At 44.4% G+C, this 24713-nt stretch overlaps 1 protein-coding gene across 1 annotated transcript; it reads right to left on the reverse strand.

Moving 5' to 3' along the window:
- Window positions 1-657: 657 nt before the first annotated feature.
- On the reverse strand, window positions 658-23335 carry LETM2 (leucine zipper and EF-hand containing transmembrane protein 2). Its single transcript, XM_075556670.1, has 10 exons — window positions 23165-23335; window positions 21083-21536; window positions 20336-20479; window positions 14344-14481; window positions 13704-13904; window positions 10705-10824; window positions 7167-7280; window positions 2934-3026; window positions 2549-2650; window positions 658-1740 (listed from the first exon to the last, which is right to left on the reverse strand). Exons 1-10 carry the CDS (start codon window positions 23209-23211, stop codon window positions 1678-1680), a joined length of 1476 nt encoding a protein of 491 aa, XP_075412785.1. The 5' UTR covers window positions 23212-23335; the 3' UTR covers window positions 658-1677.
- Window positions 23336-24713: the final 1378 nt, after the last annotated feature.

A 24713-nucleotide genomic window follows, 5' to 3' on the forward strand; every position in this document is an offset into this window, starting at 1 on the left:
AGCCCGCAGAGGCGTTCCATCTACCCTGGAGGGTCGTTGAGTTGACATCAGCTTGATGGCAGTGAGTTTTGAGTATCCCTTTAAAATGTCTCCAAATTCACCGTCATGAAGTCAGTGTTAACTCATGGATACCCCATAGGCCGGGGTAAAACTCCCCCACCCCAACACTAGAACTCTATTGGGTGTGGAAGCTTTGTTATTTTCTCCCCAGGGCTCCCCTTAGATGTTTTGAGCTAGCAAAAAGGGTAAAGGCAAAAATGGTCCCAAAAGTGGCCAGGGGCTGTACCCATTCCCACTCTGCTCAGACGGACAGCCCGACAGAATTTGGGAAAGCCCGACAGCCTGTATGAATCATTCAGCTAAACAGGATTGAGCAAGTTTGTTAGCAAATCCCTTTCCCACATCCAACCCTTGAAATACGGGCTAATTAAAATAAACATGATCGTTTTTTTAAATGGGAACGTTTTCTCTTGAATCCCCTCTCTGAGCTGGTGGCAAGCCTCCATGGAACGCTGCAATTGCACAGTGGGGATTCGTCGTTGGCGGGCAAGGGAGTTCACGAGCCGGCCGTGGGCCGTGTCCTCTGAAGAGGACTTTGGCAAGGGCACGGTCTGTGAGGGGCTGGTGGCAATCAGGTGACCTCAGGCAGGGCAGGTGTACATTTTCCTCACTTTAATCGACTCCCATGTCACAGTAAGCAATCTAGTTTCGTCATTCACAGGCTGAAAGACCTTTTCCCTCCTAACCTCTTCCCATGAAGAGTTTGGGTCTGCTGCACAGCAGTTGATTACTGGTGTGCTAAGTTTCTCGGCAGTGGCCAAACTGCTATCTGCACATAGTAGTGCTTGTTCCCGGGGAGCATGGGGATTATAGCAGACTGTAACAACCCCAGTGACTAACAACAGTCTTATTTGTGAGAGACAAACAGACCAGAAAAATACACACCCAGCACAAACAAATGGTTAAGCCTTAAACCCTTAATTATGCTTCCTTGCAAAATGGGGCCTAATGAAAGCCGTATGTGCTGGAGCTATGGCAGCCGCCCAGATTCCAGCCTCTGCAGGCCCAAGAAAGGGGGGTGTCTATCCGAACAGCCCACCAGCTGCCAAGCCTTTCTGATTTCCAGTCTCTTTAACCCCATTTTCTCCTCCAAGAAACTTCTTTATATCCAGGCTTTACTGGACAGTCTCCTTCGACCTCACAAGGTACTTAGTTGGTTCCCAGGGCACTGGGATCATGCTGAAGAAGTTGGTGTGTTGATATGGTAGCTTCTGGCGTTTCAAAGTACGGGTTGCTATTCCAAACCTTAGGAGGCAGAGGTATCTGAGGCACCAAGCTGATTCCATTGTGTGAAGACTCCTCAAAGGGCATGCCCACCGATATGAAGCTGTTCGAAAACAGCTGGAGAGGAGCGGCTTGAGAGAGCACGATAATCGGTGATGTGTAGTTGCGTGGCATTGTTACAGAGGGCAAGAACTTTACAATTCAGTTCTCTCAGTGGCCTGAACTTGGTCTTGCTGCTAACATCTGCAACAGTGAGGCCCTCAAAGGGCTGCTTCAAGGCCTAGAAATGGCTGATCATCTCAACCCAGACCCTGTCGGCTGGCGGTCCTTAGTGAGTGCCACTGCTGAGGGCAAGGTGGGTGCTGGAGGGGTGAGCTTTGTCCTCCAAGGTCCTCAGGCTCCTTTTGAGCTAGCTTTGCTGCTCTGAGATGTACTTTGTGACTTGGCCTGCAGTGTCTAGGTTACAAACAAGGACGTTAGTCACCAATCACAATTCGATTCTATTAAAAAATAATAACTTGCCTTCCATTCCGACACACAAGGAGCCCATACGTGTCAGAGCTGGGCTTCTTGTCATTGGCTTCTCAGTGGCTGATTATTCGGAAGAAGATCCCAGATCTCCCCATGCACCTCGAGGCAAACCCCACTCCAACCTGAGTTTATCATGTACCTTGGTATAACAATAAAGGCATGCACACGAGGCCTGTGTGCCTTGAGAGCAGTTTCTGGATATTGACCCCCATCTGTGTGCTTGCACGTTCCTTTCTGGATCTTTCAGGACCCAGCAGCACCAATGTACTTCTCAACTCCCATCCCCCACCCCTCGACCCTGCTGTTTACTGGGCCATGCTTTCTGCTCTTGCCGCAGTGCTTTCACTGAGATGGGCGTAGTGGACGAATGATTTCTTATTTGCATGCATTTCTTCTAAGCTTTAGGTTGTCTTTCTGCGGGTTTTTCCTGACACGGGGCCCTATGTAAGATGCTTAGCATATGGAAACTATTTCCATCTGGCACAGAAGATAATAAGGACCTGCCGTATTGTAATTTGCCTCAAGACTTAACATGTTTAGTTTGATACACAATTATTGGTTGTTGGGTTTTTTTTGTTTTTTTTTTTTAATAATTGAGGTAAAAATGGTAGTGGTTATCAGATACCTAAACCTCAGCCTACAACTTCCTGTTGGGAAATAAAGAAAATTGTGCAGTAGTTACAAATTCACTACCCTTAAAGCTCACTAGAGGGAAAGAAATGTTTTACTTAACAGCTTCTTTTGAAGACGTGGGTCCTTTAGGTAACGGAATAGATGCTGATTGTGACATGGGTGGGGAGGTTGTAACTGGCGGCACTTGTATCAATTGTTCATCCTAAAACATCAGAACTGAGAGTTAGATTATTGACTTAAAACAATGTGTATGAGATCCATCACTACCAGGAACAATGATTTCGTATTCTGGAGACCACAGCTAGAACTTGATACACAGCCAGATACTGAACTTTCATAGAAACACAGATCCACTGGCACAAGAAATATAAAAAAGCACTCTACTGTGTTGTTTCATTAAAGGGGTTAAAATAGAGAGCTCCTTTGTTATTTGCCTTTTCTTAAAAAGAAAAACTAGCTGGCCAAATGAAGAATTCTTTTCTAACCTTAGTTTCCTTCAGTTGAGGTACAAAATCCACCAAATTCTCATCAGGTTCTGGGGAAGTAGATGGCTCTAAAGGAATATCAGTCTTTGGAACCTACAAAATAAGAAATGTTTTATACAATCATAATAAGCTTTCTACTCCACAGCAGTCTGATTTTCAAGCACATTTTGCTTCCCACGGAATCCCTAAGTCCTCCAATTACACCCTTTACGTGTAACTTTGGAAATACGTCCCTGAGATAGCAACTTAGTTTGTCTTTGTCGGAGCTCTGGTGGTACGGGCTGGTCAGTGTGGGCTGCTAGCTACAAAGCTGGTAGCTCAAACCCACCAGCCTTTCCCCAGGCGAAGATGAGGCTGCCTGTTCCTATAAAGATGTACAGCCTCAGAAACCAAGAGGGTTTCTATGGGTTGGAACGGACTTGGTGGCAGTAGGGTTGTTTTTTTTATGTACACAAGTTGCACTCATTAGAGAATAGCATTTAAAATCCCAGTCATTAACAAGTCACTGAAGCTGATTCATTCCAGCGTTTTCTCAGAATCTCAACAAAAAAAGTGGTCATTTCTCATAGGTTTCTAATAGCATGACATAATTTTATCAAATTTGACATCACTTGTCTACTAAGAAAAATGGTAAATTTGCCTATTTGTTCAAGTGATGGGTGTTTAACAGAAGCTCCTGCAGCAGGAGGAAAATGGGAGTGGGAGGGGTGGCCAGTGGCACTTTGGAGAACCAGCTAAGCTGTCTTTAAGGACCATTAATTAGCATTGCAGAATAACTGCTCTTTTGAAGACAGTAATCTCTTGGCATATTTTGGAAAGGAGAGAAGCTATGTAAAGCCAAAATTGCAGTACATTCAATTTAATGTCTTTAAATCCTTTACAGAATCTAGTATGCTATTCTCATTTTGTATTTGTGGAACATAGAAGTGTTTAAAATATAGTTTTAAAAGCCGCCGGTCAAGTGCTTATGAGCTTGTCACTTTGTCCTAAATTCCTAGGTCTTACCCAAGGTCTGGACACTGAGTCTATGCCCATCTACAGTCACTGAAACCCAAATTCGGTTCTAAAACATTGTCCTAATACAAGATTTCCTTGTTCCTGAGAGCGTCTTAAAAAAAAATCTGTTTGGTCTGTTTTAAATGGATCCAGGAGTTTTCCAAACACAGTCTGTGCTCCAACCTGCCTCCAGTCTCCCTGGGATCACTCCTGGCCTAAGTCCCAATCCTGACTATCCACTGTTCCTGTGGCCGGTGAGCTGATGCTGACTCATGGCAGCCTGTGGAGGGCAGAGTAGAAGGGCTCCCCCACGGGGTTTCCAAGGCCATCAGTACAGACACTGACTAACTTCCCTGTCGTTCTCTCAAGGGCTGGCTGGGGGGTTTGAGCTGGATACCTTCTATTTAGCAGCCAAGCATTGAACCACCAGGCCACCAGGCTCCCTAAATCCAGATTTCTAGTCTCTGGAAATTGGAAAGAGAAGACAAGATGGCATTTCCTCAAGTACATTTTCATGCAAAACCCCGGTCTTTGGTTTACCCACAGGCTCAACAGCAAAACTCCGATTAGTCTTCACTCAGAATTACTTAGTCTAACCCACTGAGCCACATTGTACAGCATCTTCTACAATGATCTTTCTTTCCTCGCCCTGGGACTTCTGAGTCAGACGGAGAGGAGAACCTCTTGGTGGTAAACCCAGTGCAAGATACCTCAGGGGCTGGGCTCTCGGAAACTGGCGGGGAGAAAGAGTTGCTGAGCTAAAAGCAACAATAAATGAGTAGAGGAAGACAAGTGTACGTTCTAGCCACGTGCCTCTTAAAATGAGTAGGACTATGGATAGTGAAACACATGGAAGAACAGGGACCATCCTGTTGGGGCCTAAAGAAGTAGGGATGAAAAAAGTCGTTTACTAATGAAGACTAGCGAAAGAGAAATAATACACTGAATTCCTGTAAGTGAAATTCCTAAATCACTGGGAGCCTAAAGGAAGTAACCCAAACCGAAACACCAACTGCTGGTAAGTCAGTTTTGCCTGAGAGCAACATTGTAGACAGGAGAACTTGGTAATGAATCTTGATGAAAGCAAAGTCTCATCTTTCTCCCAGGGATTGGTTGCAGGAGTTCAACTACTGGCCTTTTCCGTTAGCAAGCCAACACATAACCCACTATGCCGTCAAGGTTCCTTAAAGGAAGGAAAAACCTAATACAAACCCATTGCTGTCAGGTAGATTTCTACCCTTCTTAACCCTACAGAGTAGGGCAGAGTAGAGCTGCCCCACAGTTTCCAAAGCTGTCATCTCTTCATGGAAGCAGACTGCTGACCAGCACGTCTTTCACCAGTGGATTCACACCACCAACCTTTCAGCAGCCACTGAGCTCTGAACCAGTGTGCCACCAACGTCTCTTAATAGCCCTATATAACCAGAGATATATATTTTAAATCATTTTATTAGGGGGCTCTCAATCCATCATTCAATTGTATTAAGCACACTTGTACATATGTTGCCATCAACATTTCCAAAACATTTTCTGTCTATTTGAGCACTTGGTATCCGCTCCTGTTTTTGCCCCTCCCTTCCCCACCCTCCCACCCTTGTGAACTTTTGATCAATTATATATTATTGTTATTTCGTGTCTTAACACTGTCTGTTGTCTCCCTTCACCCACATTTTTGTTATTAGTCCTCCTGGGGAGTGGGCTCTATAGCCAATCTTGTGAGGGATTCCCCCATTCTCTCCCTGCCCCTGCCCCTACCCTCCTCTTACCCTCATGATATCGCTACTCTCACTACTGTTCCTGGGGGTTTTCTCTGTCCTGAATTCCATCAATGTGTGTACTCCAGTCTAGTCGGATTTGTAAGGTAGATCTGGGTCATAGTAGTTGGGGCAGGGGGAGAAGCATTCAGGAACTAAAGGAATGATGTGTGTTTCTCACCCTTCCTTGTAACCCTTCTGTGGGAGAATGTCCAGTTGTCTACAGATGGGCTTTGGGTCTCCACTCCAACCCCCCTCATTCACATCAATATAATTGTGTGTTTTGGATCTTTTGATACCTGATCCCCTTCAACACCTCATGATCACAGACTGGTGTGCTGCTTCCACCTGGGCTTGTTTGCTTCCCTGCTAGATGACTGCTTGTTTACCTTCAAGCCTTTAAGATGCCAGATGCTATATCTTGTTAGCCGGGCACCATCCACTTTCTTCACCACATTTGCCTATGCATCCATTTTGTCTTCAGTGATCATATTGGGAAGGTGAGTATCAGAGTGCCAGGTTATTAGAACAAAGTGTTCTTGTGTTTAGGGAGGCCTTGAGTAGAGGCCCAAAGTCCATCTGCTATCTTAATACTTTAACATATAAATATATGTACATTGGTCTCCCTTTCATTATAAATTAATGTATTTACATATATACATGCCTATAGCTATACCTCTATAGATAGCTTTTGGTTCCTACTTCTTTTCTCTATTTCCTTTGGCCTTTCTCCTGTCCCACTATCATGCTCACCCTCCACGTGGCTCTCAGTAATTCCTCTTGGATACATTGCACCTGATCAAACCCCACCAGGCCTCCTCTTCATCAGTTTTAGATCTCTTGTTATTCCCAGATCCCTGAGGTTGTTCGCTCCCCCTCCCCATCCCATTCTCTCCCATGTTCCCCTAGGACCACCAGTCCGATTGTTTTCTCCTTGGGATTGGTTTGGCCTGCCTATCATATTGATAGACATAGGGCAAAAGAAAAAAGATAGATCCAGGTCTGTCTGCTGACCCTTATGAGTGTTTTCCAGTCGGGTCTGATGAGGTGCCACGCCCTGTCCCCCAAGTCAGAAGTCTATTTTCAGGATTCCTCGGGGGGTCTGATGAGGTGCCACGCCCTGTCCCCCAAGTCAGAAGTCTATTTTCAGGATTCCTCGGGGAATTGGCTACTTTGCTCCCCTTGCTGCCCTGTTGCACTCCCTTTGTATTCTACCACGCTGTGTGGGGGGCAGACCAGGCACATTTCCACTCGGTGTTTCCAGTGCTGTCCCCCATCATGCTATGAGTCAGTGAGAGAATGTCATGTCTCGTGGTGGGGTTGGCCCTAGGGTCCTTTGTGTGCACTGGCTGCTCCAAACAGGATGGTCCCGGGGCTATTTAGTTCATAGGACCAGAGATCTTCTGAGGGGCTTTAATTTCTTTTCAGAAATGACAGTTGGGCCAAATTCCAAGTGCAAATTCAGATAGGCCCAGTTACTCACCTCCATACTTGGGGGTATCTCAATTGGCTTTGGCTTCACATCTATCAGGTAGAAGGTACGTGACAGGAGCAAAAGAGAAGGAGGGACGTTCTCCTTCAGGTGGAGGTCTTGCCACTGGAGAAGGGAAAGGGAATGCGACATGACAGAAATCACAGGATGTTAGAGCGAGAAGAAACCCCCAGCCACCTACTGCTCCCCTTGTTTTATGAGCACTAATGTCAGAGAAGGGATGACAGTAGCCATCCTGTCCACGCCAGTGGGGCCACCTCGCAGTCAGCCTCCCTCACTATGGTAGCACTGGGCTCAGAGTTGGAGAGAGAGTGTTCAACACAATCCTCAAGCTCCATAGAATACAACCCATTTGTGGATCAAAGTAGCTAATTATCTTCTCATAGACAAAACAGACTGAAGGAAAGAATAAATTGGCCACATTCATAACCAAAGAAATAAACATGAAAAACTGTACGCTTTCAAGTTTTAGAGGTATTTTTAAACCAAAAATACATGCACAAAATGTAAAATTCAAACCATAAGTAGAGTTCATTTAATAATAAATCAATCTGCCTTCTAGCCTCATTTCCTAGCGCACTCTCTCCCAGATGCATTGGTTTCTTGTACCACTTCCTAATCTTCTAGAGACACCCTGCGTTTTTACAAATACATATGCACATGGTTAATATCGTTTTGGTCTTTACACAAAGGGCCACAAAAGCCCTGTTTTAGCCTTTGCTTTTGTTCATTGCAATGTGTATCTTGGAGGTTGATAGGTATCAATAATATAGAGTGGCCTCCTTTTAAAATAGTGGTTCTCAACCTTCCTAATGCCAATGATCCATGTTCTTCATGTTGTGGTGACCCCCCCCCCCAACCATAAAATTATTTTCGTTACTACTGCATAACTGTAATTTTGCTACTGTTAGGAATCGGGCAACCCCTGTGAAAAGGTCGTTTGACACCCAAAGGTTGAGAACTGCTGTCCTATAGGGTTACTGTAAATCAGCATCAATTTGACAGTGCATTTGGCTTTTGTTTGGTTTTGCTTTGTTTTAGTATGAATACAGTGCAAAACATCGTGTTTACTATCCAACATTGCTCCTTTCTGTGACTCGTCTGCTGAGACCCTGCCACAGAAGTTGACTAATAAATGCATCGTGTGACCTGGCTGACTGAGTGTCTTCACTCCCTCAGAGTGAGGCTGTAGAATGAGACACTTTTCCAAGAAAGTAATTTAACATTATGACAATGAACCCACTTACACTGCCTGCTTAAGAAAGGTTTTTACGTGCCTCTGGAATACGTTCATCGCCCCACCTGATATAAGAGGAAATGGTTATGTAACGTGGCCTTAAAGTCACACCAATGGCTCTACCCCCACATAATGTGTGCCCTTGAGAGCACTTTTTGCTATTACAGGTGTCATGGATTGAATTGTGTCCCCTCAAAACATGTCAATATGACTCATTACATAAGGATGTAATTATCAAAATGATGTAATCATCCTCTGTGGGGCGATCTGATGGAATCAGTCAATTGGTAACAAGGGGACTAGGGTGGAGTTCAAGGCCATTTCTCAGCTCACAGCCCTGACAGCGTGTCAGAGGAATAAGAATATCATCAGGAGTTACCCCTTTGCTTTAGAGGAGTGTCTCCCAAAGTGGGTGAGACTGGCCTCTGGGGGGCCCTGGAACAATCCAGGGTCACTGCAAAGGCAGATACCTGCATGGCATCCTGGATTATGATCTCTATATAGTAGGATAGCTTTTCATTGCCATGGGACAGTAAATCATTTTTCTGAGAAGGGTGCAGTAGGCCAAAGACGTTTGGGGCATATGGTTTAGAGCATCGACACTCAGTTAAAATACAAATATGTTATCCAAGGGGAAATGTTAAACATCTGTTACCAGAAGTAACACTTTACTTTGGTTTGGGACACTAATTGGGAAAGCAGCCCAGGTTGGGAACGTTCAGACATCAGAGGAATTCATGATGATAATAGACCTTGCATTACGGATCCCCCCCGGCACTCGGCCGGCAGAGTGCCAAGATGGTCCAGGGATTTCAGTGCTTAGCGGACATACCCTTCTCCCAGTCAGTCACTCACAACCACTCTAAGGCTAAAAACAACAACCAGCCTCACTGCTGTCCAGGCTGACTCATAGCAACCCTAAAGGACAGCACTTCTCAACCTGTGGGTCGGCCCGATTCATAACAGTAGCAAAATTACTGTTATGAAGTAGCAACGAAAGTAAGTTTGTGCGGGGGCGGGTCACCACACCATGAGGAACTGTGTGAAAGGGCCACGGCGTTAGGAAGGTGGAGAACCACTGCTCTAGGACAAGGTGGAACTAGCTGCCCCTGCGGTTTCTGAGACTGTAACTCTTGGTGGGAATCGGAAGCCCCCTCCCTCCGCAGGCTGGTGGATTTGAACAGCCCAGCACCTAACCTCTACAAGCTAAACCGAAAAACAACCTCCCAAAATATCACCTCGCTGTTTCTGTCTCTGGGTCTACTCAGACCAAGAGGAGACTGCTCTTTCTTCCCCAGTGAGGCTTCTGGGGGTTTCTGGAGCCTCCTCTTTCTTCCCTAGTGAGGCTGAACTGCCAGGACTGTGAGGCCAGCAGTCCAACACTTAGCGGACAGCACAGCCAGGGCTCCACGCTGCTGTCTGCTCCACCCCAACTTCGCAGGGTCGAACCACGCAAACACCAGCTCTCCTGAGCATTAATCTTGGTGCCTTTCCTGAAAGGGTTTTTTAAATGTCACCGGGCAGAGGTTAAAGCATCAGCTGGTACTGAAAGGTCGTGGGCTGAAGGAGAAAGATGCCTGCCTGCTTCCTTAAAGACGACACAGGGCAGTTCCACTCTGTCCTAAAGTGCGACTCTGTTCCCTACCGTTGGGGCCCACTCAACAGCAATGGGGTTTGGTTGGTTGGTTTTCACTCAAATTTCAAACCAATGGACCATAAAGTAGGGAACTTATTTGGGAGGGGCTCATGTAATCACATGTAAGGGAGCCATTTAAGTCTGGTACTGTAGTTAGAAATGGGGGGATTTGTCTTCCTTTATCGAACTTGCTGGGGGTTAGGAGGAGGGGACACCACACAGAAGGAATAGAAACATCCTAACTGCCCAGAGGAGCAGCCTCTGAGGACTGACACAGGAAGTGCAATGCTCCTGCAGCAAGGAACACGATTCAGCCAACCCGAATACGCCTGGCGGTGCATTCTCCCTGTCCCCCGCCCCAGCCAGGGACAGCCTGCACTTCTGACCTACGCATCTGTGTGCTACTCAATGGGTGTTGTGTGAAGTCACTGAGTCTGTGGTAATGTGCTATGCAGCCACAGAAAATGAAGACAGCACCCCAGTCCAGTCCGTGTGAACCACAGTGTCCTGCTGCACCCCACCCCGCCCTGCCGCTTGGTCAGCCGCTGGGTTAAAGAGGGCACATTAGACTCAATGATTCACTGGCCAAGCAGAAAGGACAAAGTGAGGCCTGCTCAGTGTTGGGGAGTGAGCTCTAGTGAAAAGCTGCTCCTTGCCTCTGTGAGTTGTTGTCTCAGCTGGTCCTCCGTGAGCCCCAGTGATCTCATCCCGCGGGCCCTGCAGGCAGCCTGGAGTTCAGACACACTCAGAGCACTCACCCCTTCTTTGGCAATTACCTGCAAGGAAAACAAAGCAGGGTATGGTGTTGGCTCTGTGGGCGCCTGGTTGCACATAATCCCCAAGGTCCAGTAAACCAAGGAAAAACACAAGGAGGTCTTGTGCGTTTTGATTTTTTGTGCCCTGCACGGCTGCACAAGCCAGGAGCCTTAGAAAACATGGAGGGTGGGAGTGGAGAGAATGGAATGCTGCCAACAGGTGGGAATAATATCCCAGACGTAAAACCTACGTCCTCCCCAACATTCCTATGAGTTGGAATCAACTCAATGACAGTTAAGTTTTCTTTCTTTCTTTTCTTATTTGAAGTTTTCCCCAACATTCTGTCACCAAAGTAATTCTTTCCCTCTTGATTTGCATTTTGCCTGGCTGTAACCTCTCCATGCCGTACCCCTTTTGTGACAGTGTTAGGATACGTTAGAAAAGTACTTCGCTTTCCATGTGCCGTTCATTATATATCTCAGAGTTCTCCCCCCACAGTCCTCTAGGCACCACCCCAAGTGGACCACACAACTCCCTCATTCATACTCTTAACACATTTGCTTGGTGTCACCAGGAACTCCTGTGCTTGTGAGACCAGTATCATTTATTCCAACGTGCTACAACTGAAATCCAAATGGCCCCTCCCTCCCTCCCTTCCCCCGCCCCCAGAAGAATGTTCTTCAGAGGACAGCACTGAAATTACAGTTCAGGGAGAGGGGCACATCTGATCAGAGCACACGGGAGCAAACAAAGAGGGAATGAGAGAGAGTGGAACACATCCTGGCCCACCAAGCCCTGAGGACGATATTCCTGCTCAGGGCAGCCAATGCACAGAAAGGACCATGGGGCCGGGCCCCACCACGAGACACAATGTCCCTCACTGACCCATAGTGCTACTGGGGACAACACTGGAGGTACAGTGAGGGAATTATGCCCGATCTGACCACACCACACTGAGGAAAAACGCTAAGGGTATGCAACAGCAGAAAGGGGAGCAGAGCAATGAAGTCCCCAAGGAATACCAAAAGTAGACTTTGGGGCCAGGGCATGGCATCCCATCAAACTCAGCTGGAAAACACTTCTAAATGTCAACAAATAGATCTGGAACTATTTATAGGCTTTTCTTTTTTGCGGGGGGTTTTTTTGTTCTTGTTTTGTTTTCTTTTGCTGTTTTGTTTTGCTCTGTCTTGTTTTTGTGCTTGTTATTCACTGCATGTCTATCTAGATAAGATAGGCAGGATGAACAATCCAGAGGAGAAAACAATGGGACCAACAGTTCTGGGGAGACACGGGAGAAGGAGAGCAGGGGAAAGGAAGGGAAGTGTAAACCAACCTAGGGACAAGGGAACAACAAGTGGTCTAAAATCGATTATGAAGAGGGTATAGGAGACCTGGTGGGGCTTGATCAAGGGCAATGTAGCTCAGAGGAATTAGTGAAGGCCAAAAATGATAGTGGGACAAGAGGAAAGTAAAAGGAAATAGAGGAGATAAACAAGTGGCCATCTAGCCAAGAAGCAACAAAGCCCACATGGAAACATACCAGCCTGTGTGATCATGAGGTGTTGATGGGATCAGGTATCAGGTGTCAAAGACCCAGAACAAAAAATCTTATCAATGTGAATGAAGAGAAGTTCAGAGTGGAGACCAAGCCCATCTATAGACAATTGGACATCCCCATACAGAAGGGTCACAAGGAAGAGATGAGCCAGACAGGGTACAGTATAGCACCAATGAAACATACAACTTTCCTCTAGTTCTTTAATACTCCCCCTCCCCCTACTATCATGATTCCAATTCTACCTTACAAATCTGGCTAGATCAGAGAATGTACACTGGTACAGATAAGAGCTGGAAACACAGGGAACCCAGGACAGATAAACCCCTCAGGGCCAATAATGAGAGTAGGGATACCAGGAGGGGAAAGGGAAGGTGGGGTGAGAAAGGGGGAACCAATCACAATGTTCTACATATAACCACTTCCTAGGGGGGTGGACAACAGAAAAGCAGGTGAAGGGAGACAGCGGTTGGTGAAAGACATAGGGGAAAAAAATTGATAAATTACTAAGGGTTCATGAGGGCAAGAGGGTGGGGGAGGGGAGGAACTGAGGAGCTGATAGCAAGGACTCAAATAGAAAGAGAATGTTTTGAAAATAATGATGGCAACATGTGCTTGACACAATGGATGGATGGATGGATTGTGATGAGAGCTGTAAGAGCCCCTGATCAAATGATTTTTTAAAAAAGAAAATCCAAATGGGCTTGATGGCCTCAGAACTTCTCAATCCTGAGACACTTGCTCCCTCAAACAGAGCAATTTAAACCCGAACCAAATGAAACTAAACGCAGCACCACTGCATCCGTTCTGACTCAGCGACACCGTCGGGTGATCACTCAGAGTCGAGAAGCATTCTTCCTTGTTCATGGTGTCTGTGCAATAGTTAAAGTCTGTCTACCCGGTGCCTTGTACAGGATGCTTTTCCTCCTGGCCTTATGTTTCAACAGGCCTCCTTACTAGGTCAGCTCAACCAGCAGAACATTTAATCTGGCCCAGATAGCTCTGAGGGAGCCAAGGTGTGGGGATAGAGCACTTGGCAGTGCAACATCAAAACCTACTCCGCTGCCAGCTCCTTCCCAGTAGGGTCCAGCTGCTTGAGATACGGCCCAGCTTAGATGTCCAAATTACTGACTGCGCTGGATGGCCTTCTCAAGAAAATGGTACAACAAGTAACTTTTAAAAGCAGGTTGTCATGGTAATGGTTCTTTAAATCGCTCATTTTGCCAGAACATGTCAATGATTTAGACCCAACAGGAAATGCTGCACTTGACCTCAGAGCTACCCTATGGCAAGCGATCCTTACTGTCTCCCGGGGTCTTGCTTACCGCTACAGTTAGCGCTTACTTCATCATCTTCTTTTATGGACTTCAGCTTCATCAGGAGCTGAAAGCGGAGCAGATTGTTGGTTCCGAAGGCCTGCAATTCTAGCAGTTTGCAAAGGGCAACCAGCTGAGGTCGGTCTAAGTGCTCCATGGTCAGTTCATCCTCAAACAGTTTGGAAAAGCGAACTATCTCCTTCGTGCTAGGCCTGTGGCCTGTCTGGACCTAGGCCATGGGATAAAGAGGCTAATTAAACCGCGTGTCCTACTTCATTCAGCTTTCTCAGCTGACTATTTAAAAGAGACATCACAACATTCATGTGTCTGGAAATGCCGCCTGTGCGACAATGAGGAGTGAGGAAACCTATCTAAAGTCCAACTAAAGCAACTGAAGGCTCAGGAGCAGCACCAAGTCTGACTCCAGCTCTGCTCCTCTTTCCAAGAAGTTACCAATGTCTCCAACACACGAGCTGCTTTAAGACAGACTTTTTGCAACACTATTGAAGTGGATTACCCAAATGGAAAATGTCCAATGCTGTTATGTCTATCACTTAGATGTATGCAACTTCAGTGATTTGAGAACAATCTGGAAGATCTCTGATGACATGCATGCTCCTCTCACCCCACGCACAAAGGCCGCTGGGCAGTGCATGAAGGACTGGCACCTGCTGTGCATAGGATGAGAACTGTGTGCAGGCGTCACCCAGCGCGGCTCTGTTCCTCTTGGCCATTTCTGTCACTGTTTCCTGAAGAAATGTGGCTAGTTGCAACTTGGCAGCCATCGTCTTTTTCTGTTTTTCTTCCTGGAGAGTACAAGAGGCAAAAATTAAATGAATCCTTCATGATTGCAATTTGGTAGATACGAATGGAAGAAAAATAATCATAATCTTATTACTGCCCATTCCTATTGCATTTATTAGTCTTATTTTCGGGTCTAATTGAGTGGGTTTTGTGAGAACCAGAACAACAAGGCCTTTGTATGCAATTTCTCTCTTTAAACTTATTTTTATTTTCAGTTCTTACTAATACAAACAATAATCACAAATATTTGATAGATCCAAAATGCCCCCTCAGTGGAAGGTTTTTGTCACTGTTTATGAAAGGATATTGTCTTCAAATATCTTGGCTGTTAGATGAGATAACCCCTACTCTAAGTTACCCCAGATATTGCTTTACGAATAGAAGTAGGGAATTATCTTCGCCCTCTAGTAGTTTAAAATTTAAATAGAGACATAGACAATGAATTTTGATACTGTGGCATAGTAAACACATGAATAACAAAGCACTACAGAGAGAGAGTGAAATGTACTCTTGCAGATACTACCTTGGTCAGTATTTTTAAGATTTTATTAATTTTGTTGTAGAGAACCTACATACCGAAACATGTACCAATTCAACAGTTTCTACAAGTACAATTGAGAGACATTGATTACATCGACTACCATTCACACCTTCTTTTGCTGAGTTGTTCCTCCCTCACTGCCCCCTAAGGTTTCTATCTTATCTTCTGGGTTACTGTTGTCAGTTTGCCTTTCATATAGACAAGTTCTGAAGAGCGCATAATGCTCCAGGCTGGCTTTTTTTTAAGCTAATTAAGCTAAGTCTACAGTTTTAGAAAGACTTCAGGGACTACTTTCAACTTAAAATGAGCAAGACAGATCAGGGCTTGCTCTCATGTAACTTCCAGTCTAGACAAGTATTAGTCACAAATGATAATCTAGTGATTGTACAAATTAAAACTATCATGGATAAGCGCTATGAAAGAGAAATGCACGGTGCTGTGAGCTGACATCATCTCTCTCACAGGACAAAACCAACACTATGGCCCATGACTGTGACGGTGATGCATTTATGTGTGCTTGGGGAATGGGTAGTATCAAGGATACTCACTTCCATCAAGTAAATTAGTATTGAGGATAAGAGGTGTTATTTATATAGTTCACTTCCTTTCTATCTCCACCTTCCTGTATATACTATTAAATTTTTAAGAATAGGATTGTATTAATTCTAGACCCTAGTTACTTTAAATGAAAATTAGACCATTTCTAGGTAATTAAATATTGCAATGTGATTTCCTCTGTAATCTATCTTCAAAGTTTTATTCTTACTGCTACTTGAAGAATTCAATCTCTATTATCCCTTTGTTGAATGAACTATTGCAATAGCTTATGCTTCTTGCTAGGTGCTGTGGACTTGGCTTCGACTCATAGTGAACCCATGTACAATAGAATGGAACATTGTCCAGTCCTGCACAACAGTGGCTCACAATCATTGTTTGAGCTCACTGTTGCAGCTGTTGTGTCAATCCAGCTCATTGAGGTCTCCCTCTTTTTCACTGACCCATTATTTCAAGAAGTATGATGTCTTTCCCCAACATGATTGCCCCCACTGATGACCTGTCCAAAGCAAGCAAAGCTAAGTCTCACCATCCTTGCATTTATGGAGTATTCTAGCTGGACTTTCTCTGAAACAGGTCTGTTCTCTGGCAGTCCATGGTGTATTCAGTGTTCTTCATCAACACTTCAACTTGAGGGACTGGACTCTGAAAAAGGATGTGACATCCGGATCGGAAGGAGACTCATTAGCATGCAGGAACATGCAGACGACACAACCTTCTCAGTTCTTCAGGGTTCCAGTCTTCCCATGAACATGGGGGCGAATGAAGAACGTCATCGTGGGTTGGGTCAGGGATCTCTTAGTCATCGAAGTGATCTCTTTGCTTTTTAACACTCTAACGAACTTGTTCACAGCGGATCTGCCCACTGTAATATGACATTTGATTTCTTGACTGCTGTTTCCATGGGCATCAGTTGTGAATCCTTGACGAGTGTAACGTCTTTGCTGTTGATCACAATGCTTACTGGTCCCTCGGGAAGGATTTTCCTTTCCTTTATGGTCAGCTCTAATCCATGCTGGAGGCTGTCGGCTTTGGTCCTCATCAGTCAGTGTTCCAAGTCCTCTGCCTTCAGCAAGCCAGGTTGTGTCATCTACAAACTGCAGGTCCTTACTCTTCCTCCAATCCTCAGACCTCTTTCTCCTTCAAAGAGCCCAGGTTTTCAGTTTATTTGATCAGCATACAGATTGAATAAGGATGGTGAAAGGCTACAATACTGCCATAAACCTTTTCTGATTTTATACCATGCAATATCTTTTGTTTTAGTCAACAGAAGTTGCCTCTTGGCCTATGTACAGGTTCTGCATGAGCCCAGTTAAGTGTTCTGTAACTCCTATTTTTTTGCAATGTTATCCATACATTAGGATCCACAATGGCAAATGCCTTCCCATAGTCCATAGAAGACAGGTAACACCTTTAGGCCGAGATCCATTTGACACCAGCAATGATGCTCCTTGTTCCATAGCCTCTTGAACGTTTGGCAGTTTCCTGTCAATGTACGGCTATAGTCATTTTGTGAACATCTTCACAATATTTTGCTCGCATGTGGTATGAGTGCTATTGTTTGATACTGCCCAGCTTCTTCTTGATCACCTCTCTTTTTAACAGGCCTAAATTTGGAGCTCCTTCCATTGGTTCCTTGGTAGCTGTCTTTCACATTTCTTGACATGGACATGGAAGTGCTTCACATGGCATCTATTTGATGCGCATTTCAACTGGTATTCCATCCATTCCCAGAGCCTTGTTGTTCTCCATCGTCTCTTTCTACAGATGTCGTTGGTTAAACCTAGCAAAGTCCACATGGACAGTCATTTGTGTTAGTAAAACTCAGTAGTTACATTTTCTCCTAGGTGGTAGCTTGCATGTTACTATGATGTTAGGAGCTGTAACAATGTTATCTCAAATACCAGAAGCATCTCACATGGTGGACAATGTTTCAGCAGAATTTCTAGACTAAGACAGGTTTAGTCAGTTTCTGAAAATGAGCCAATGGAAGCTTTATGGATAACAAGAGACCACTGCCTCACAGGGTGCTAGAAGATGGTGCTCATATGGTGCTTCTCAGGTAGGAAGGCATTCAAAATACACCTGGGGAAGAGCTACCTCCACAGAGCCTAATAGACCTTAATGGTATGGATGAAGCCGTCTCCTAGATCCTCATTTGCTGATGTGGCATGACTCAAAATGATAAGCAATACTAAAAACATCCAACATAATCAGAATCTGGGATATGAAAAGTAATAGCCCATTAAAATGGTAAATTATAAAAAATTAAATGAAATGTTAAAGGATTGGTATCTTTGGCATTAGTGAGCTGAAATCATGTGATACTTGAATCAGCAATCATAAGTCTACTGTGCCAGGACTGACAAATTCAGAAGGAAGAATATTGTAGTCATCATCGAAAAGAATATCTCATGACCTATTCTGAAGTATAATCCTGTCCATAATAGTTTAATATCCAATTAATATGACTAATCTTTAAATTTACACACACCATGAATGCCAAAGATGATGAAACAGAGGATTTTTACAAATGGCTGTAGTCTGGATTTGGTCAAGTTTACAATCAGGGTCTATTGATAATTATTGGTGATGGATATGGGAAAACCAGAAACAAAAAAGAATAATTTAAAAAGAATCATTGGGGAAATTGTCTTGTTGATAGGAATCACCACGTAATAGAATTTTGTAAAACCTTGTTGGCTGGAAGTGAGGAGGACTTCAAACACTTGCTGATGAAGATCAAGAATGACAGCCTTCAGTACGGATTACAACTCAATGTAAAGAAAGCCAAAATTCTCACAACTAGACCAATAAGCAACATCATGATAAATGAAGAAAAGATTGACGCTGCTAAGGAAGTTGTCTTGCTTGGATCTACTCTCAATGTTCATGGAAGCAGCAGTCAGATAAAAAATTGCATTAGGTAAATCTGTTTCACGAGACATCTTTAAAATGTTGAAGAATAAGGTGGTTACTTAGAGGACTAAGGTGTGCCTGACCCAAACCATGATGTTTACAATCACCTCAAATGCATGTGAAATTTGGACACTGAATAAGAAAGACCAAAGAAAAACGGATGCATTTGAATTAGAGTGATGGAGAAGAATATTGAAAGTCCCACAAACTGCCAAAAGAACAAACACATATGTCTTGAAAAAAGTACAGTCTTTTTCCATGGAGTCAAGGATATCGAGACTTTGACTCATATACTATGGACATGTTACCAGGAGAGGCCGTTTCCTGGAGAAGGACATCATGCCTGGTAAAGCAGAGGGGCAGTGGAAAAGAGGAAGGCCCTCGACCAGATGGACTGACGCCGGGGCTGCAACAATGGGCACCAACATGAGAACGGTTGTGAGGGTGGTGCCGGTCTGGGCAGCGTTTCGTTCTGTTTTACCAGTTTGATGGTATCTGACAACAACCACAGAGACTTATTTATCAGAATCGGCAATAGCATCCCACCCGATTCCACTGCGTTAGCTCTGTCCCCTTCAAGTCTTCCTTTCAAAAAATTATTTTTCTAAGACACACATCTAACTCTTTCACCTTCCCCCACTTAAAAATTTACCTCTAACAGCGAGTCACCCTGTCAAAGGTTGTCTAGGCTCCTTAAGGTGGAGATGCTTCCAACCTCACCCCAACATATCACTTAGCCTCTGCTCCAACCACAATGAACCAATCAATGATCGCTGACTGCACGATACTCTTTTATATCATTAAGCCATTTCCAATCTGATTCTTTTAATCAAGATTGTCTTTCGCACACTGTTGAGTGTTCACTGTGGAACATTTCCCAATCTTATCAAGTTTAAAGAAGTTTGGGGGGGGGGTGGTATGCTGTGGTCAAGCATTCAGTTACTAACCAAAGAACTGATGAGCTTCAGTTACAAATCAAAGAACTGATGAGCTTCAGTGACTAACCAAAGGATTGGTGGCTCAAGCTCACAGGCTGCTCTGTAGGAAAAAATGCTACTATCTGTGTCCATAAAGACAGACAGCCTTGGAAACCCTGAGGGACAGTTCCACCCTGTCATATAGAATCGCTGTGAGTTGGAACGGATTCAACAGCAAAGAGTTTGTTTTTGTTTGGTATGAAGAAGTTAAAAAGTAGGCCCCTTTGTCCTCGTACGCTTTGTTCACACTTTCCTAGAGGGGGAAAGAACGGAAAATGAAGGAGTTGCCTTTGCTTTCTCCCCAACCACCATCATCTCAATGAGGGCGCCCTCTTTTCATGGAATACCCATAAGCACAGACTGGCGTGTTTGGCTGAACAAATCCTATTATTCAACTAGTCACTCTGCTAACCACTGATTTGTGTTTGCTTTACTGCTCTTTAAGACCAAGTTAATAGGGTGCTTACAATACAATAGGCTATATTGTTCAGTATTAAAAAGAAGGGTTAACCTGGAAAACATTAAAAGTGGAATAAGCCAGACACAAGAAGGCAGAAATTGTGTAAGTTCACTTACATGAAATATCTAAAATAGGCACATTTATAGAGACAAAAATAGACTAGAGGTTACCCAGGACTGAAGGAGGGAGGGACGGGGAGTTATTGCTTAATAGGAATAGAGTTTCTGTTTGGGGTAATAAAAAACGTTTTGGAAATAGTGGTGATTCTTGTACAACACTGTGAGTGTAATAAATGCTACCAAAGAGGAAAAAAAGAGGTTACAGAGGTAAAATTTACGTTGGATCACATCTTTTTATCATGTATACACACGCACACAGTTAAAATATCCTACATTGCTATATACCTTTTTGGATTCACTTTCGAAAGTTGATGGCAGCATATCTGGGAAGAGTTTCAGAAACAAGGGTAACAACAACTCCATGAAGGGCACGATTATGAACACCAGAAATGGAAGCAGGCGGAAGAGATCAGCGCAAGTTCTCAGCAGCTAAAGAATTAAATGCATATGCAGTATTTGTTATTGTAGGCCATGCCAAAACCAAACCAAACCAAACAGGCTGCCTGGGTTCTTAAAGTGTTAAAAGCCCAAGACAGATTTCCTGCAGCTGTTTTAGAAAATGGAAAGGCAGAGTTTTCCTCTTTACCATGGCTCTGAAGTAATATTTATGGGATATCTTCAAGGAAATCTATGATAATCAAAACATGTTATTGGCATCTCTTTGCTTTCATCTAAGTTAGGTGTCCACGCTTTAATAACACAGTATGTTAAAATTGGTTTTAAGAATGCATATACTTAATATATTAACCACAGTTTGTACTTTAGATGCATAAATCCTTGGAGAGATTAGAAAACACAATGATAACCATTCTATAGGCAAATATACACAAATTTTAAGAATCTTGCCTGAAGTTATATAGTAAGCCAGTTGCCAACAAGTAAGAAACCCAGTAAGCAACTTGGATTCACATTAGTAGTTACTATCCCTGCTTTGGGGTTTTCAAAAGGAATTTTAAGTTGAATTTAAAACTTGACTCCCAAATAGCTAATTTCAACTTCACATCTTCTTTGTCAAACATGTCTCTTGCCTACCCTTCGTCTCTCTCGCCTGGTCAGCACCTGTCCGTGCAAGAGCCTCCACACCATTCTGACAGCAACTCTGGTGTCAATCCAGAGCAAGTAGAATCCATTGGCATATAATTTGATTTCATCCAAGATCATTTGTCTATAGGATCGCTTTACTGTCTTAATCTTGGGGCCAATTTCCTTTGTGGACTGAGGGCTTGTCACCTTCGACTGTTCTGTGGCTTTCGCCGGCTGAGGCTTCCCAGGGACCTCTTGAAGCCAGCAAGTTGATGTGTGTAGCTTTTGTATTATTGTGGTGTGTAAGTGAAGTACTTTACTGTCTGACTGGATAAAATGGGAATCTTTCTTGCTTCCATGGTTCTTCATATAAGATTTGTTTAATTGGGGATCTGGCAGTTGAAGATGTGCAAATGATGGGGAATAAGGAGAGCAGGTAGGATGGACAAAAAGGCGGGGGAATCTGGAAGAAAGAGCAACATCCTCTGAGTTGAACATATCATAGTAAAACCTTAAAAGCTAAAGATACAGCTAAATTATGGTCTTTAAGCTTACTTTAAAGAGATTATTCATTTGATGCCCATTACTGGATGCAACAGAACTCTGTAACCTCAGTTGAAGGTCAATAGGCCATAGGGTTGAATAATATTCCACGAGAAGTATTAGTAATTTAATTCCCAAGAGAACATTGCTTTAACAGGAATCAGGAGCCCTGGAACTATTCATTTAAACTCTAATGATAAACATTTTTTCACCACTGGTTATATTTGAAAATGCTGTCTCTGGCTGCTGCCGTGACACAGGGGCCAGGCTTGTGTTGGAAACCACTCTATGAATATGGTTTTCATGAAACACTTCACAGTCCCAATGGGTAGTTACCAATCACAGAAGACTCCCAGGCTAGGCCGTGTCTTTAGTCTCCCCTGACCCCTCAAAGGAGAGGCAGTCACACCGAAAAACTCTTCATTTACAATTCCCCAAGATGTTTAGGAATGATCATTAGAATGGGGCACTTCAGCCCTAGATTTCTACACTCTCGTTTGGCCACATCCACATTCAAGCTTCAGTTGAACTCGCACATCAGAGTGTTTGAAAAGAACAAGAAGGTTCGTGTAGGCAAAGAATGCTCCTGGCAGAGACCCTTGATTTGGAAAAGAGAGAGTTTTTCCAGACCATCAGACTGTTTTTGAAGCCTTCCAATAAGCCATTCTTTGAATGGCCAAAAGTTATCATATACAATGTATCTGGCACTCAGTAACTTCTCCACAAGTATTCTTTTGAAGGAGGAGACCTGGTGATGCCAGGGATGAAGTGTTGGATGGCTAACTACACGGTTGGTTGGTGGTTTAAGCCCACCAGCTGCTTCCACAAGGGAAAGATGAGCCAGTCTGCTCCGCCAAGATTGACAGTCTCAGAAACCCTGCACAGGGTCCCAAAGGCATCAGAACTGACTTGATGGCAATGGGTTTTAATTACTTGTTTGAATAAATAAGTTATAACAGATCTTAATGGGGCACATCAGAACCCTAGGACTGGGTTAGCTATTCATTTTACCCCTTTTTACATCTAAAGCTCTCATGGAATGCTTCTCAATTATCAAGGTGTCATTCTAAAACTTCATCTTACCTAGGCCACCGATCTACAAAATTGTTTAAGCTATCCACCTGAGTTCCAAAACACAAAGTTCTATGCTTCCATGTGAAGCATACAGATATTTGGGGGTACATTCAAATACATTAGAATGTCAACTCCCTAAACACTAACATTGTGAAAACAAATGAAGTTTTAATTGTGTCCTGACCCACCGCCAAGGAATTCATTCTGACTTCTTACTCCCATAAGACAGCATAGAACTGCTCCTATGGGATTCTGAGACTGAAAATCTTACGGGTATGGAAAGCTTCATCTTTTCCCCTCGGAGCGGCTCTTCATTTGGAACTGCTGACCTTGAGATAGCAACCCCAAACAATGCAGAACCCACTACACTACAGGACTCCTTAATTATGTACTAAGCTTATATTTTTGCACATATTTCTCCATCTAGAAGAGTGTAGTTTATTTAAATATTGGAGGAAAATTTTCAACACTTACCTTGTTCGGGAAAGAGCTAAGATTGTGTTACAAGTATAGAGAGCCATACTTATATTTTTCTCAACTAGTCAACATAGGGACCTAGACAGAAGAAATTCAGTATTTTAAAAACACCTCAATTGTAATGATATCAAGGTCCGAATATTTTAAAACTATAGCAAGTATAGAAAATGTGCATATTTTATTCAAAGTACAAAAATACCCTCACGTTCATCATGAGTTATATTTGCTTAGCCCTGGACCTGAGAGTGGTCCCTTGAGATCCTAACAAAGAGAAATGATCTCTAATATGGTACCTGGTCTTCAATGGTAATTTGATTTCTGGTCTATATCCCAAACCCTTTGGCATCCAGTCAGTTTCTCACAAACTCACTGCCATTGAGTTGATTCTGACTCATAGCGAGCCTATAGGACAGGGTAGAACTGCCCCTATGGGTTTCCTGCACTGGAATTCTAGGATTTTGCTTCAATAAATTTTTCTTCATACTTGCCCAAGCAGCTCCAAACCCTAGTACTCGTTAGTCTCATCAATGTGTAGCATGGCACCTATTAATAATAGTTCAATAAAGGTTTCTTGCACTAGTGATTCTCCAAACAGCCCAAACTGAGCTTTGTACTTCAAACACTTCACCCAGATTGTTCTCCATCCTGTGGCGCTTTTCAGCATGAGACAGCAAAGGAGTTTGAGAACCTTAAGTTGGTAGCTCTGCTTTCAGGCAGCTGGGAAAATAGTTCCAGGATCTTTTCTACATGGAAACCGCAACCACGCGGGTCTGAAAGAGCAGGGAACCTAGACCCACCCGGTGGTCTCTTGTAAGGGGAAGCAAGATCAGATCCCGGGGTTCATCTGCTAGAGCCCCCAACCTGCACTGTGGCCCCATGTCCCAGGCCAGCGGGGTCCAAGGACACAGGGCTCCCGGGGTTACCTTTGCTTTTGACACGGAGCAAAATGCCCCTTGGCTTCCTCAGCCAGTGTCTGCTGCCGGGGCCTTGCGAGTGCTGAGTGTGTGTAGCGCGTTTGTGGTGGTGGGGTGTGCGTGTGTATGTGGGGGGTGTTCTTTGTTTTTAGGGGAGGGTGGGGCAGGCACCAAAACGAAGAACTTTGTTGGTGGTCCGGTGTTTACTGGAGGCAAACGAGAGCTGGGCGCAGAGTCCTAGGGAGAAAGGAGGAAGCGAGGGAACCGAGTTAGGAGAATGGAGGCTAAGCCCCAGAGTTTGGGGGCGGGGAGGGGAGGGCAGGCGGATCCTAGAGGACCAGAGCGCGGGGGAAGCTGGAAGCCGTCGGAAAAGCGGGTGCTAGACGGAGCAGCCGAGGCGGAGGGCGCGCGCACGGAGAAGAAACGGCGGCGCGGTCCACCAAGCAACCACGGCTGGAGGACTTGGCCCACCGCTAGCGCCGCCGCGCTGCTTCCCGGAACGGCTGCTCCGGTCCTCCCAGCTCCTCCCCCGTGGCGCCCCCTCCCCGACCACCCCGTTTCCCCAAGCTAGAAGGGCCTGAAGCCAGAACTCTATGGTTCCTCCCCTTTGCCTCTCACCGGGGACTGTCATT

The sequence above is a fragment of the Tenrec ecaudatus genome, chromosome 8 (assembly GCF_050624435.1).
Source record: "Tenrec ecaudatus isolate mTenEca1 chromosome 8, mTenEca1.hap1, whole genome shotgun sequence".
Lineage (NCBI taxonomy): Eukaryota > Metazoa > Chordata > Mammalia > Afrosoricida > Tenrecidae > Tenrec > Tenrec ecaudatus.